The sequence below is a fragment of the Gracilinanus agilis genome, chromosome 2, assembly GCF_016433145.1.
Source record: "Gracilinanus agilis isolate LMUSP501 chromosome 2, AgileGrace, whole genome shotgun sequence".
NCBI classification, from domain to species: domain Eukaryota; kingdom Metazoa; phylum Chordata; class Mammalia; order Didelphimorphia; family Didelphidae; genus Gracilinanus; species Gracilinanus agilis.
In genome coordinates this window covers 476,138,597-476,153,074 of record NC_058131.1, presented here as the reverse complement: position 1 = coordinate 476,153,074, position 14,478 = coordinate 476,138,597, and the positions used below count along the sequence as shown (strand labels likewise).

The window sequence follows — 14,478 nt, the reverse complement described above, 5'->3', positions numbered from 1 at the left end:
ATCTAGACACTGTCATCCACCATTTTAGCTCCTCAGGTTTGTAAATTTGATAAATATGCCAATTTTTTTTTCTCCAAATTAATGATGACAATGTGGAAAACAAAGGGTCAAACACAAATCCCTGAGGCATTCTATCACAAATTTCCTTCCAAATTGGCAGCAAACCATCAATAACTATTCTGTAGGTCTATTTGATTAGTTCCAAATCCACCTAACTATATTACAAACTAGTCTAGTTCTGTATCTTGTCTATAAGAATAGCATGAGAAACTAGGTTAAATAATTGGCTAGATTTACTTAACACTATCTACATATAGTATTCTCTTTATCAATAATTCTGGAATATGGGAAACTCTCAGGGTCAGTATCCTTCCACCAAAGCAGACTCCTAGAGAATTAGAGTTGCCGGAAGCACAGAAAGATCAAATTACTTGCCCAGGGCTTCATACACTGGACTCCCTGATCTCAAGGCCAGATTACAGATTACAGTATCCTGCCTCTATCTATCTGGTCTCCCTGTCAAAAATAAACAGTGAGGTTAGAAAAACATGAACTGCTATTGATGAAGCAATGGAGTATTATCACTGCTTTTGTTTGCAGATGTTACCTAAAATTTTACCAGAAATTGAAGTTCACTAACCTATAGTTTGCAGGCTTCAATCTTTCCCTTTTCTGGAAAACTGGCTCAATTTATTTCCCTTTCCAGTGTCTTGACTAGCTCTCTTAGGCACTATAATCTGGCAGACATCAGGAATCACATTTACTGGTTTTGCCAGCATATTAAACAAGGTTGGATTTATAGGAGACCTAGGTTTGAGTACTGCTTCAGATGCTTACTAGTTCTCAAACCTCAGTTTGCTCATCCCTCAAATGGGGATAATCTACCTCATATTCAAGTTGTGAGGAAAGTATTTTATAAACTTTAAAAGCATTATGAAAGTGGGAACAATTAGTATTCAGATTCCTGTTTCTTCTGAGGTGATTTCCCTTACAGAATCATTAGCTAACCTCCTTTGAAATCTGCTCTCCAAAAACATGTTGTGCATGTCAGGCCATTTCCAGCTTTCTTTTCTTTCATGATGATGAATTTAATATAGAATGATGACTCCAACTTATGCTACTTTACAATGAGAATATGGTTCAGAAAATGAACTTTTTCCATTGTTTTCATTACCTTTTGAATGATAAAATTATCATTAAGGAAAGCCAGGGAATTATTTGCTATTTAACTTTCGGCAAAGAAAGAACTCAACAGATGTTTAGGTAACAGAAGTCTCCCACCACTATAAATTATCATGCCTCTATGTCCCATTCATGGTCTGTTTCTCAAATGCCTCATCTCTTTCTGAGAAGTATTATGATATATAGTATAAATATCAGTCAGCCCACAATTAGAAATATGAGTACAAACTCTGCCTCTTATACTAACTGGCTATGTGACTATGGGTAACAAAATTAGCCTGCAGGAGATTTTCTTTCTCTATAAAACTGTAAAGTTTTGTTGTTTTGTCATGTTGGGACTCCTTGTGACTCCATGAATCATAGAACTCCAAGTCCTTCTATCCTCCATTCTCTCTCAAAGACTGTCCAACTTCATGTTGATTATTTCTATGATACTATCCATCTCATCCTCTGCAATCCTCTTCTCCTTTTGCCTTTTTGTTGCTAATGGGAACTCAATTTGTTTCCAGTTTTTGATAGCACAAAAGGTGTTGCTACAAATATTTTGACAAATGTTAATACTCATATGTATCAATAACTGGTTTTTGTATATAATTTGCATGCAAACTGAAAAAATGTATATGGATAGATATAGTCTTTGTAACAGACCTACAGCTATTATCATACACATTTTAACAAATGGATATATATATATATATATATATCTGTGAATTAGAAAGGTGAAAGCACTTGCCTGAGATCAGAGAATAAAGAAGTATTATGGGCAGAACTAAGTCCATCTTCAGTCTAAGTCAGGCATTTTTTCCTTTATATTACAATGTATTAGACATTTCTTTCAGTTTTGTGTTCCTTTGAAGAATATGCCTGGTACTGGGACTATAGGTCAAAAAACAGTTTAATGACTTTTCTGTCATAATTCAAATTATTTTTCCACTATGGATCAAGTCATAGCTCTACTCAATGTGTACTCGTGGTACTTAGGTCCTCAGAATTTCTCCAATATCAATTATTTTTTAATTTTATCATGAATTGTTTATTAAATTCAATTTCTCTTTCTTACTTTTAAAAACTCTTACCATTTCATCTTAGAATCAATACAAAGTATTGGTTACAAGGCAGAGGAGAAGTAAAGGCTAGGCAATGGAGGTTATTTCTATCATGATTTTTTAAATCTAATTCTAGCTGTTCAACTGTTGCTTTATTCTCTATTAGATTTAGTTGGTTCTAAAGAAGAAAATGAAAGTCTCCTCTATTAATAGTGTTATCATCTATGTCTTATGGTAGGTAAAAAAGAAACCTTTTTCAAGATTTTCCTTTATGATCTTATATGTTATCTTACTTATGCATATAGATGTGTATATATCTATATTATAGGATAATGGTATTATTTTATTGTCTATGGGGCTATTTATGTGGGAAGACAAGCAAATTAACTTCAATCTAACTGTAGAAAGCAATGTGGATTTATTGAAAAAAAAAGTCCATGAACTATTCATACACTTTAAAAAAAAACTTCTTACCTTTCATATTAGAATCAATAGTACATATTGGTTCCAAGACAGAAAAGTGGTAAGGGAAAGGCACTTGGGTTAAGGGACTTGCCAAAGTTAGGAAGTTATCTTATAGTTTTTTACCGAGTGATCCAGTTTTGTTTTTTTAAACCCTTGTACTTCGGTGTATTTTCTCATAGGTGGAAGAGTGGTAAGGGTGGGCAATGGGGGTCAAGTGACTTGCCCAGGGTCACACAGCTGGGAAGTGTCTGAGGCTGGATTTGAACCTAGGACCTCCTGTCTCTAGGACTGACTCTCACTCCACTGAGCTACCCAGCTGCCCCCTGATCCAGTTTTATTTTTTTTTTTTTGGCCTGAATATCTCAAAATAATAGTAATTTTTTGCAAAAGAAATGAAACAAAGTGAATATCCATGGATTAGCAAATAGTTCAATGAATCATGGTATATTAATTTAATGAAATGCTATTCAACTAAAAGAAATGAGAAATATTAAAGTTTCTGAGAAATACGGGAAGATTTATATGAACTGATAAAGCAAAATAAGAAGTTCCAGAAGAACATTATATACAGTGGCTACAACAATGGTAACAACATTAAAAAAACAGCTGAGCTGACCTTAAATGAATTGCAATGCCCAATGTTGGCCTCAGGGAAGAGATAATGTGTGTGGATAGAATTTTGTTCCCAAGGACTCTCTTACCCAGCATCCCATTTGCATCCTCATGCTGAGTGCAAACACTGTCTGTATACGTACATAGGATAAAGTTCTGGTTGAACCCACCTCTGCTCTCTCTTCCCCTGATTGTGGATGCGAAAGCTGGCTTTGAGCCAGGCAAGAGAATTTACTCATGTGTTCTTATTTTTGTTAGATAATTAGGTTTTATACTTCTATTTCTTTTTTATTCTTTCTACTTCAAGTGATTATTAATAAACTCTATAAAATTAATACTTGGAATTATTGATATTGATTAAATCTTACAAATGAAATTCTTTTTCTTCTCAGCAGAAGTAGAATAGGACTATACTAGTAAAGAATGCTCGTGCTGTTACATGTAATCATTGTTTGTTGATCAGTTTCACTTAATGGTTTTCCTTTGTTAAAAAAGAAGATTCATTGGTTGAGGGATATCAAAATAAGTAAAATGTACCATCACATCTTTTAAAAAAATTCTGTAGGGGGCAGCTGGGTGGCTCAGTGGATTGAGAGCCAGGTTCAGAAATGGGAGGTCCTGGGTTCAAATTTGGCCTCAAACACTTCCTAGCTGTGTGACCCTGGGCAAGTCACTTAACACCCATTGCCTATCCCTTACCACTCTTCTGCCTTGGAACCAATACACAATATTGATTTTAAAATGGAAGGTAAGGGTTTATAAAAAAAATATTCTGTGGTACCTTTAAAGAATAATGTAGTTTCTGAGGACTGTCCATCACTGAACAAGCTGTGGCATATGGTCGTAATGGAATACTATTACACCATAAGAAATGAAGAACTAGATGAGTTCAGAAAAACCTGAAAAGACTTACATGAAGAGATGCAAAATGAAGTGAGCAGAACCAGGAGAACAGTGTATACAATAATAGAAATAAACAATGATTAAATGTGAAGGACTAAGCTTTCTCTCATTCTCTTTGACTTAATTATTTCAATCAATCAATCAGCATTTTCTTAGGCTCTATTACATGCCAGGCCCAGTGCTAAGCACTGAAATATAGTGGGACCTAATTTGACAAAACCAATATATTCCAAGGCTCTTTACATAAGTTAAAAATCAGGCATACTAGTGAATTCCATTATTTAGTAAATATTTCTTAAACAAACATACTTAGGCACTTTAAAACTTTTCTTAAGCTTCTACCAGCATCACTAGTCTTGCAATTTGGGGCCATTGTTTATAATTAAATTGTGTTACTGAAAGAAAGAGAAGCACTGCTCTAATGCAGATACAATTTGTGACAAATGAGAAATTTGGACAAAGATTGATGCAGGAGCTAATGTTTGGTGCAAAACACTGTAATAATTAATACCAGCTCTTCTCAAAGAAAGAATGAGCATGATTGGGTGAACTGCTACAAGACTTTATACCACTTGGGGAAATGGTGAGGATTTAGTGGGTCAATTTAAAATTCTTTATTTTACATATTTTCTGTCTTTATTTTTTTGATTGCCAATTGCATATACCCGAATTTGAGTGTGTTGAGTTCATGTAAAACAAGGTCCTACTGTATAAAGGAACAAAAAAAGAAAAGAAAAAGAAATTCCTGCTCTTGAAGTATATATTATCAGGAGACACTGCTGTGTGTGTGTGTGTGTATGTGTGTGTGTGTGTGTGTTAAGCATATGCAGAATAAATACAAAGTAAATATAAAATAGTTAATAGGTAGTTACTGATGGAGCAGTTGAGGAACATGTATCTTTTTTCTTCTTTTTTAGAACCCTTATCTTCTGCCTTAGAATCAATATTAAGTATTGGTTCCAAGGCAGAAGAGTGGTAAGGGCGAGGCAATGGGGGTTAAGTGACTTGCCCAGGGTCACACAGCTAGGAAGTGTCTGAGGTCAGATTTGAACCTCCTGTCTCTAGGCCTGGCTCTCAATCCACTGAGCTATCCAGCTACCCCCAGGAACATGTTTCTTACATGCAACAAATTTAGGTTTGGTTTCTCATTCATTATGCCATTATCTTTTAATTTTATTGGGAAGTCTATTCATATTTGAGGTTATAATTGTTAGGATTACTTCATCCTACACTTTATCATTTTGTACTGAATCCTTCTTTTTTAAAGTCAGTACTTAGTTCCTGTGATTAATTTTATCCATAATAATTTGATATAGATTTTTCTAAATATTCTCTCCTGTTCTTTCTCCCATAATCCTGACCTTTGAGTTTACTTTTAGCATACTCCAATACATTTTATTTTCCTATATTCCATCCATTATTTTAGCCTAAAGCAATGATGTGCAAACTTTTTAAAGAGGAGGCCAAAGGAAAGGAAATGCTCATATGTCAGTTTGTTTCTAAGGCAACTCTTTCAAAGTTCCATTGTATTGTATCCTACTCATTGTATTCGTCAGATTAGGAAAAATGTCGTGCTGCCAGATAGAACATTTCAGGGGGCTGCATCTGGCCAGCAGGCCATAATTTGCCCATCATTGACCTAAAGTCTTTTTAAATCTGTTACCTTCCAAATCCAACTGATTATACTACTATTCAGATTACATTTCTTCATGTTTTCTATGATGATATTATGACATGTATAAATTCCTTTATTAAAATAGATTATGTCTAAGACATTTGTTGAATTACAGAGAGAGCAAGGAAGTTTCAGAAAAACATCTACTTCTACTTCATTGACTCTACTAAAGTCTCTAACTGTGTGAATCAAAACCAAATGCTGCAAATCCTCAGAGATGGAAGTACCAGATCATCTTACTTATCTCCTGAGAAACCTGTATTCAGTGCAAGAAGTTAGAACCAAACATGGAACCAAATGGTTTAAGAATGGGAGAGGAGTACAATAAGGCTACAAATTGTCACCTTATTTATTTAACTTATATGCAGACTACATCTACATAAAATGCCAGCCTAGAAAAATCAAAAGCCAGAATTAAAGTTGCTGGGAGAAATATCAACAATCTCAGATGTGAAGATGATACCACTCTGATGGCTTGATGAGAGTAAAGATGAGAGTGTAAAAGCTCACTTGAAGCTTAACATTAAAAAAATAACCTAAGATCATGGCAATCAGCCCCAAAACTTTGGGGCAAATAAAGGGAGCAGAAATGGAAAGAGTGTCTTGCACTCAAAGATCACTGCAAACAGTGAAAGCAACCATTAAATTAAAAGGTGCTTATTCCTTGGAAGGAAAGTTATGGCAAAAGAGAACACACTAAAAAGCAGAGACATTACCTTGCTAACAAAAAACTGTATGCTCAAAGCTGATTTCTCTAAAAATGGTTTTTCTAGTAGTGATATATAGCTATAAGAATTGGACTATAAAGAAAACTGAGCACTGAAAATTATGCTTTTCTAATCATGGTGCTGGAAAAGATTTTTGAGAGTCCCTTGGATAGCAAAGAGTCAATATTTAAAGTAATTAATTAATATTATTTTTTGAAGATCAAATGTTGTGAAGCTAAAGCTTAAATACTTTGGCCACAGAATGAGAAGACAGGATGCACTGGAAAAAAACAACCAGAAGTTGGGAAAGATTGAAGGTAAAACGTGAAAGGGACAGCAGAGGAGATAAAGTCCTGGGATTAATTTACATGAACCTAGACAGACTTGGGGAGACAGTGGAGGACAGAAAGGCCTGACATGCTATAATTCACAAGATTATTGTAGAAAATATAAGTAAAGGTAATGGGGTCACCAGGGATATTATAAATAAACTAAGTGGTTTGTGGGAACACACACACTGGGATTTATGAGAGACTAAACCTGGACATGAAGACTTGAACAGTCAAGCTGCTCCTAACTGAAAAAGGACAGTTAGCCAACTGTCACTCTGGCCAGAGGCTTTGAATTCAACAGACAAGGTAACAGGCTATAACTGGGTTTAATTATGAACAACTAAAAGGTGGGATAGGAATATCTACTCTAAAACCTTAAATCTAATGACATAACCCACAGGGAAAGGGAAGACTTATTTCTACACTAACTTAGTAATCTAAACTGACAGGGCCCAAGGAGCAGTGGAGTCTCTGGGTGACTGCCTCAGACCTGGAACCTGCCAGGCATAAGCAGCTCAGCTAGGGGCTTTGTGGCTTTGGGATTCTCACTGCAATCCACTGATGATCTCTGGATGCTAAGAGCCAAGGTGGTCTCAGGTACCAAGTAGGGAGGGTTTTGCTTGAAACGCTGTCCACCAGATCTCAAAACTTTCTCCTTTTCCTTGGCACAGGACTGTTGATCTTCTCTCTTTGCTAGATGCCACCACTCAGGATCCCAGGGGAAAATCAGGATACAGGATGTCCTTTTACTCTGAGTGCTCCCAGGGCTAACCACAGTTTGTGTTAACCCCCAATGGAGTCCTTCCCAGAGCACAAGTCACTTCTTCCTGCTCCCTCATTCCATCCTGGAATTCCCAGCTCCAGCTCCTTCCTGCTAGATATATCTTAATACTTAATCAATAACTAATCTTATCTTCCTCACAACATTATGAAGAGTAGGACAGGGATCAATGACAAAAACAACAACAACAAGACATTCATTCCTTGGATCTACAAGTCTAATAACCTTATCAAAAAAAGAAAATGAGTTTAGGCAGTCTTGATCCTGTCTTTATGAAGCCATACTGACTCTTAGTCACAAGACTGCAGTGTGATCAACAGGGCTGTCAAGTAATTTAATGCTTCTATGATTGGTGATAATTGCCTTTGGCAAGCTATAGCCAAAGATACAACAAGACAGTAAATGGCTTCTTCTTGTCTTAGATATCTGATGTCTTAAAGATCAATTGGGGAGCAGCAGAGTCTGTGTGTGGGGTCTACTTGAGGATATTCCCTTATTCTTCTTAGCCCAACAGCCCTGTACCTCAAAGAGGAAAAAGACTTAGTAGTTATTAGCCTTAGATTCCTTCCTCCAAAATGAAAGGTTTCAGACTCTACCATCATTAGACCATACCCATAATTATACTCCCAAGTACAGGGCTCAATAAAGTAATCTACAATTTTTTCAGCCTTTTCCGAATATAATGCTTCTTTCATTAATGCTGGGTGGGTGGGGGAGTAAAATCTGGACTGTATGGACCCTGATGATTGGCATTTCAAGAGGCCGGAATTCAAGGAATTTTAGGCAGAGAAGCACATATGCAGGGGTGAAACAGCATAAAGCATTTCAGAGGCAGAAACTGAATTAGCTAATTTGGTTGGTACCTAGGGGAGTAGAGATGACAAATAAGTCAGTATAAAAATATATGGGCAGCTAGATGGCACAGTGGATAGAGTACTAGGCCTGAAGTCAAGAAGAGTGATCTTTGTAAGTTCAAATCTAGCCTCAGACATTTGCTAGCTATGTGACCCTGCAAATGACTAAAAAACAACTGAATAACAAGAGTCTTTAATGTCATGGCACAGGGTCTGAATTTAATCTAATAAGGAACACAATGGTCCTAGGCAATGTAACTCTGGGCAAGTCACTTAACCCCATTTGCTTAGTCCTTGCCCTTCTGTCTTAAGAGTGGTTACTAAGACAAAAGTAAGGATTAAAAAAAAAAGAAACACAATGGAAGTTTTATGAGCTAGGGAGTGACATGATTAAAGTACCATTTCAGGAAACTTAATTATACAATGCGTACAGAAGACTGAAGAAAAGGAGCCCAGTGGAAAATAGTACAGATATGATGCTAAGGGACAATGTTTAAAATTTCTTCTTTTACATAACTGAGAAATACAGTATGTCCCTATTTATTTCACAAGCATTTGGAGAATTTTGCCAAGCAAAAATTATTTCTCATCATGTAGATATCTGTAATAAAATAATCAATTGATTAATTTTTTTCTTTGCTAAAATGTTTTAACCTAAACTACCAGTCTTTTCATTTTTTAAATCCCATTTTTGTTTTCAGGCTAGAATCCTTAATCAGTTAAATTTACCTAAACCCAAATGGACTTTCCCCATTCTCTACTGGTATCTTTAAAATAATGCTCCATTTCTCACAGAAAAATTTTTATAACTTCATTTTTTTTTTTTTTTACATTTTTAAACCCTTAACTTCTGTGTATTGGCTCCTAGGTAGAAGAGTAGTAAGAGTGGGCAATGGGGGTCAAGTGACTTGCCCAGGGCCACACAGCTGGGAAGTTCTGAGGCCGGATTTGAACCTAGGACCTCCCATCTCTAGGCCTGACTCTCAATCCACTGAGCTACCCAGCTGCCCCATAACTTCATTTTAATAATGCTTTTAACATTAATTTGTGAAGTTAACAACTTAATCAAAACATTTAGACTATAGTCAAATCATTTAGTGAGCAATTCAACCTTTATTCCAAAAGCATAATATAGGCACAATGAGGTCTGAGCTCAGCAGATGCATTTTAATGACTTAAATCATGGTCTCCATGATCAGATCTGATAACATTGTCAAGCTGAGTTATTAGAAATGTTGGTACTTAATTTGGCAGTATATTCTCTAAAGAACCTAGAGGCTCTTAAAGCTGTAGTTGGCCTCATCAATAGCATTTCATTACTCTGTAAAGACTGTTAAACTAAGACTAACTCTCCTCAAAGTAATCTTTATTCCAAGTAATGTTTTAAATGAAATTTGTAATTCAACAATGGCTGTCATACTCTAGGGAGCAGGTTTTATTGTGTTTTGAGTTAGCTAACATTCACCCAAGGGAAAGCATGATCAATGAATAGAAGGGGGTGGGGGGAAAGTATCTATTAAGCACTATGTTCCAGGTCCTAAGCTAAAAGCTGAGTATACAAATATAATCAAGCAAGACAGTTTGCCCTCGAGAAGCTTATATTCTAATAGAAGATGACAAAACAAATGGGAGCAAGAGGGTGGGCATTCAGAGATGTTTTGGGAAAGCTTGGAAGTGTTTTGGAGGCTAGGATCAGAGAAAGAGAATAAAGGTTCTTCAGTTATAAAATCCAGAGTCCCAGGGGCAAAGTATAGGTTCTAGTGAGAGAGAGATGAGATAACCAAATGAACTGGAAAAACATATCTGAGTGAGAAGATTCTCTTGATCCCAGATCATCTACCACAAATTATTCTTTTCAAGTTCACCAATAGATAAAGCTTCCTTCTACTATAAATCTCACTTCAAAAAAAGAAAACTGTTAGAAACTATAGAGAATGTGGTCTATTATTTAACATCTTGCTATTCATCAAGAAGACTTCCCACTACCCATCACAAATGAGAGGAAGATGACTTCTCTATTTTAAGAGAAAATTTGTTAAAAATCATGTTTCATTTAGGGGGAACTAGATGGTTCAGTGGTTTGAGATTCAAGCCTAAAGACTGGGTTTCCTGGGTTCAAATATGGCCTCAGAGACTTCCTAGTTCTATGACCTTGGGCAAGTCACTGAACCCCCATTGCCTTGCCCTTAACCCTCTTCTCTCTTAGAATCAATACATAGTATTGATTCTAAGATGAAAGGTAAGGAATTGTTAAAAATAAAAATCATGTTTCCATTGTTTTCTGGTTGTTTCAGTCATGCTCAACTCTTTGCAAACTGATTTGGGGTTTTCTTGACAAAGATAGTGGAATGGTTTGTCATTTTCTTTTCCTGCTTATTTTATAGATGAGGAAAATGAGGGATTAACATAAAAACATTTAAATTATAATCTTCGGTTGGGGTGAACTCAGTGCATTAAATAATCTCCAAATGACATAACACAGATTAACCAATCTAAGTGCAACAAAGCCAGTAATTGACCCAAATTTTGATCAATGGAACAAGTTACCCCAGGGATAACAGGGCAATCCTATTTAAGAACCCATATTGACAATAAGGGTTTGTGACCTCAATTTGGATCAGGACACCCCAATGGTGCAACAGCTATTAAAGGTTCGTTTGTTCAATAATTAAAGTCCTATGTGATTTGAGTTCAGACTGGAGAAATCCAGGTTGGTTTCTATCTATATATTTATTTCTCCCAGTATGAAAGGACAAGAGAAATAAGGCCAATATTACTAATGCACCTTAAAACTAATTATTTACTCTATTAAAAGTGGCAGAGCAGGTAACTGCATAAAACTTAAGTCTTTATAATCAGGGGTTCAAGCCCTCTCCTTAACACATGTTTATAATTAACTTATTAATTTATATATTCCAATTTTATTAGCTGTGGCCTTCTTAACACAAAATGAATGAAAAGTACTAGGCTATATAAAATTTCTAAAAGGCCTAAACATCACTGGACCATATGGTATCTTCCAACCCTTTGCAGATGCAGTAAAGCTATTTTCAAAAGAACCACTATGTCATCATCAATCTCAATATTTATTATTGCACCAATTCTAGCCCTAATTTTGGCCCTAACTATCTGAATCCCACTACCTATACCCCAAACCCTAATTGACCTTAACCTAAGACTCTTATTTATTCTAGCCCTATCAGACTATCAGTTTACTCAATCCTATGATCAGGATGAGCATCAAACTCCAAGTAAGCCCTAATTAGAGCCTTGTGAGCAGTTGCCCAATTTCATATGAAGTAACATTGACTATTATTTTACTCTCTATTATACTTATTAATGGCTCTTTCACCCTAAAAAAAACCTAACAATTACCCAAGAAAACACATGTCTAATCACCTCAACATGACCCTTACCCATAATATTTCCACACTATTCAAAACAATTCGAGCTCCATTTGATCTGATAGAAGGAGAATCAGAACTCGAATCAGGCTTCAATGTAGGATACACTGCAGGACAATTCACTATAGGACCACTTACCATATTTTTCCTAGCAGAATATGCTAATATTATTGCAATAAATGCCATAACAACTATCGTCTTTCTAGGTTCATCTATATTGATTACAACTTCCCTTACCTTAATACGACAACCTTCATACTTAAAAAAGTATTCCTAATAGTAGCCTTTTTATGAATTCAAGCATCATATCTCCAATTTTGATATGACCAAGTAATATACTAATTATGAAAAAATTCCTACCAATTACAATAGCATTCTGCTTATGATTCATCTCTATTCCAATTGCATATTATCAAGCATTCCTCTACAAATATAAGAAATATGTCTGATAAAAGAATTATCTTAGTAGGATAAAATGTAGGGGTTTAAGTTATTTCTAGAACAATAGGAATTGAACCTACATTTAAAAACTCAAAATTCTATGTGTTTCCTTTATACCACATTCTGATAAGGTCAGCTAAATAAGCTATCAGGCCTATATCCCCAAAATTTGGTTTAGATCCTTCTCACACTAATGTCTCCCTATATACTAATACTTATCTTATTTAGCCTACTTATAGGTACATCAATTACACTAATTAGTAACCACTGACTGTCTGAATAGGTCTAGAAATTAACACATTAGCCATTATTACAATAATAAACTACTTGAACCACACACGTAATTCAAAATCCACAATGAAATACTTAACCCAAGCCACAGCATCTATAATTGTTATATTTTCTATTATTTACAATGCCTCAATAACAAACCAATGAACCCTATTCTAAATCTCTAATCAATGAGCATCACTTCTAATAACGTTAGCCCTAGCTATAAAAAAAAGGACTTGCTCCTTTCCACTTTGGAGTCCCAGAAGTCACCTAAGACATCCCTCCCTTATCTTATACTCACCTGACAAAAAACTGCTCCAAACTCAGTCCTATATCAGATTCCACCATCTTTAAATATACCAGTACTTATATCCCTAAGCATCCTATCAACTATTTTAGGTGAATGAGGAGGCCTTAATCAAACACACTTACAAAAAATCTTAGCCTACTCATCAATTGCCCATATAGGATGAATAGCTGTTATTATCCTAATTTACCCAATACTGAGTCTACTAAATTTAGTAATTTACTTTGCTGCCACACTTACTATATTTTTAACACTTAATTACTCATCAGAGTTTAGTGACTTGCTCAGGGTCACATAACTAAGTAAGTGTCTAAGGGAGGATCTGAATTCAGATTTTCCTCATCCCAGGCCAGGGACTCTTATCAACTGAGCCATATGAGTGTCAGCACATTTTATAAAAGCATTAGTCAAATGAAAATAGTTCTGTTCTAATTTTGTATAACTGTTAAGAAGTCTTTGCAAAATTCAATAATTATTTGAGGGTAAGAAAAGAAAGCTGCTTACAATGGAAACCATGTTATGACTTACAACTGTGAAGGATTTGGTATTACAGAAATATATTTTTATTGCCTATTGATGTATCAGATCTGGAAAGCAGATACAGAGAATTTAACTTAAGTATGGGTTAAGGGTAACTTAATTATTTAATTTTCTTACCTGATGAAGTTTAAGTGACATCCGGATGCCAGGGACTACCACTTTTCTTAGTAATTCCATGTCAGCAAAGATCCATTCATCTCTGATTGAAGAAATACGGAAGTCTCCCTTAAATAAGGCGTGTAAGCCATACAAGAAGGACTCTAAATTACTGCGATTATTGGAAAGAGAAAGACATATATTTTTTAAATCCCTTCTGTAACACATCAGAATAAAAAAACTGGTTATATGTCTACAACTTAAACCAAGAAAAAAAAAGACTAAAAGAAATAAAGTATCAAGCATAATCATAGAAAATAATGTATTTTTAAAATTGCTCTAGTTTTAAAGATACCTTTCTTTGTCAGGAAACAATATATACTTACATTCTTTTAAATTACTTATATAAAAAGCAGTAGAACTAAAAGGTAGGCACATAGGAAGACACAAATAAATGGAGGGTGGGTTGAATTCAGGTGCAAATGAAATAACATGTAAGGCACTTTGCAAACCTTAAAGCACTATATAAATGTTAACAAGGATTTTAGAATTGAAAGGAACCTCAGTGAAAACCATCTTGTTTCACCAATGGCCCAAAAGAATCCAATCTACAACATACCTGACAAATGCTTATAAAGTCTCTGCTTAAAGACACACGAAATCAAGAAGCAATACATTTTACTGATGTGGAATGGCTTTAATCATTACAAAGTTGTCCTAACATGGGGGCAGCTATAGTAAATATATTTCAGTGGAAAGAGAATCGGGCCCAGAGACGGGAAATCTTGGGTTCAAATCTGATTTCAGATACTTTCTAGCTGGGTGACCCAGGCAAAAGTCACTTAACCCCTACTGCACAG

General features: G+C 35.3%; 1 protein-coding gene across 2 annotated transcripts in view; it reads right to left on the bottom strand.

Annotated features, from left to right (window-relative positions):
- PCNX1 (pecanex 1) overlaps positions 1-14,478 on the bottom strand; it is a 220,483-nt gene that overhangs the window by 28,759 nt on the left and 177,246 nt on the right. For both annotated transcript variants that reach the window (XM_044664916.1, XM_044664917.1), the window contains one exon: positions 13,640-13,790. In XM_044664916.1, the coding sequence (XP_044520851.1) occupies positions 13,640-13,790 (151 nt within the window). The remainder of the gene's footprint in view (positions 1-13,639; positions 13,791-14,478) is intronic.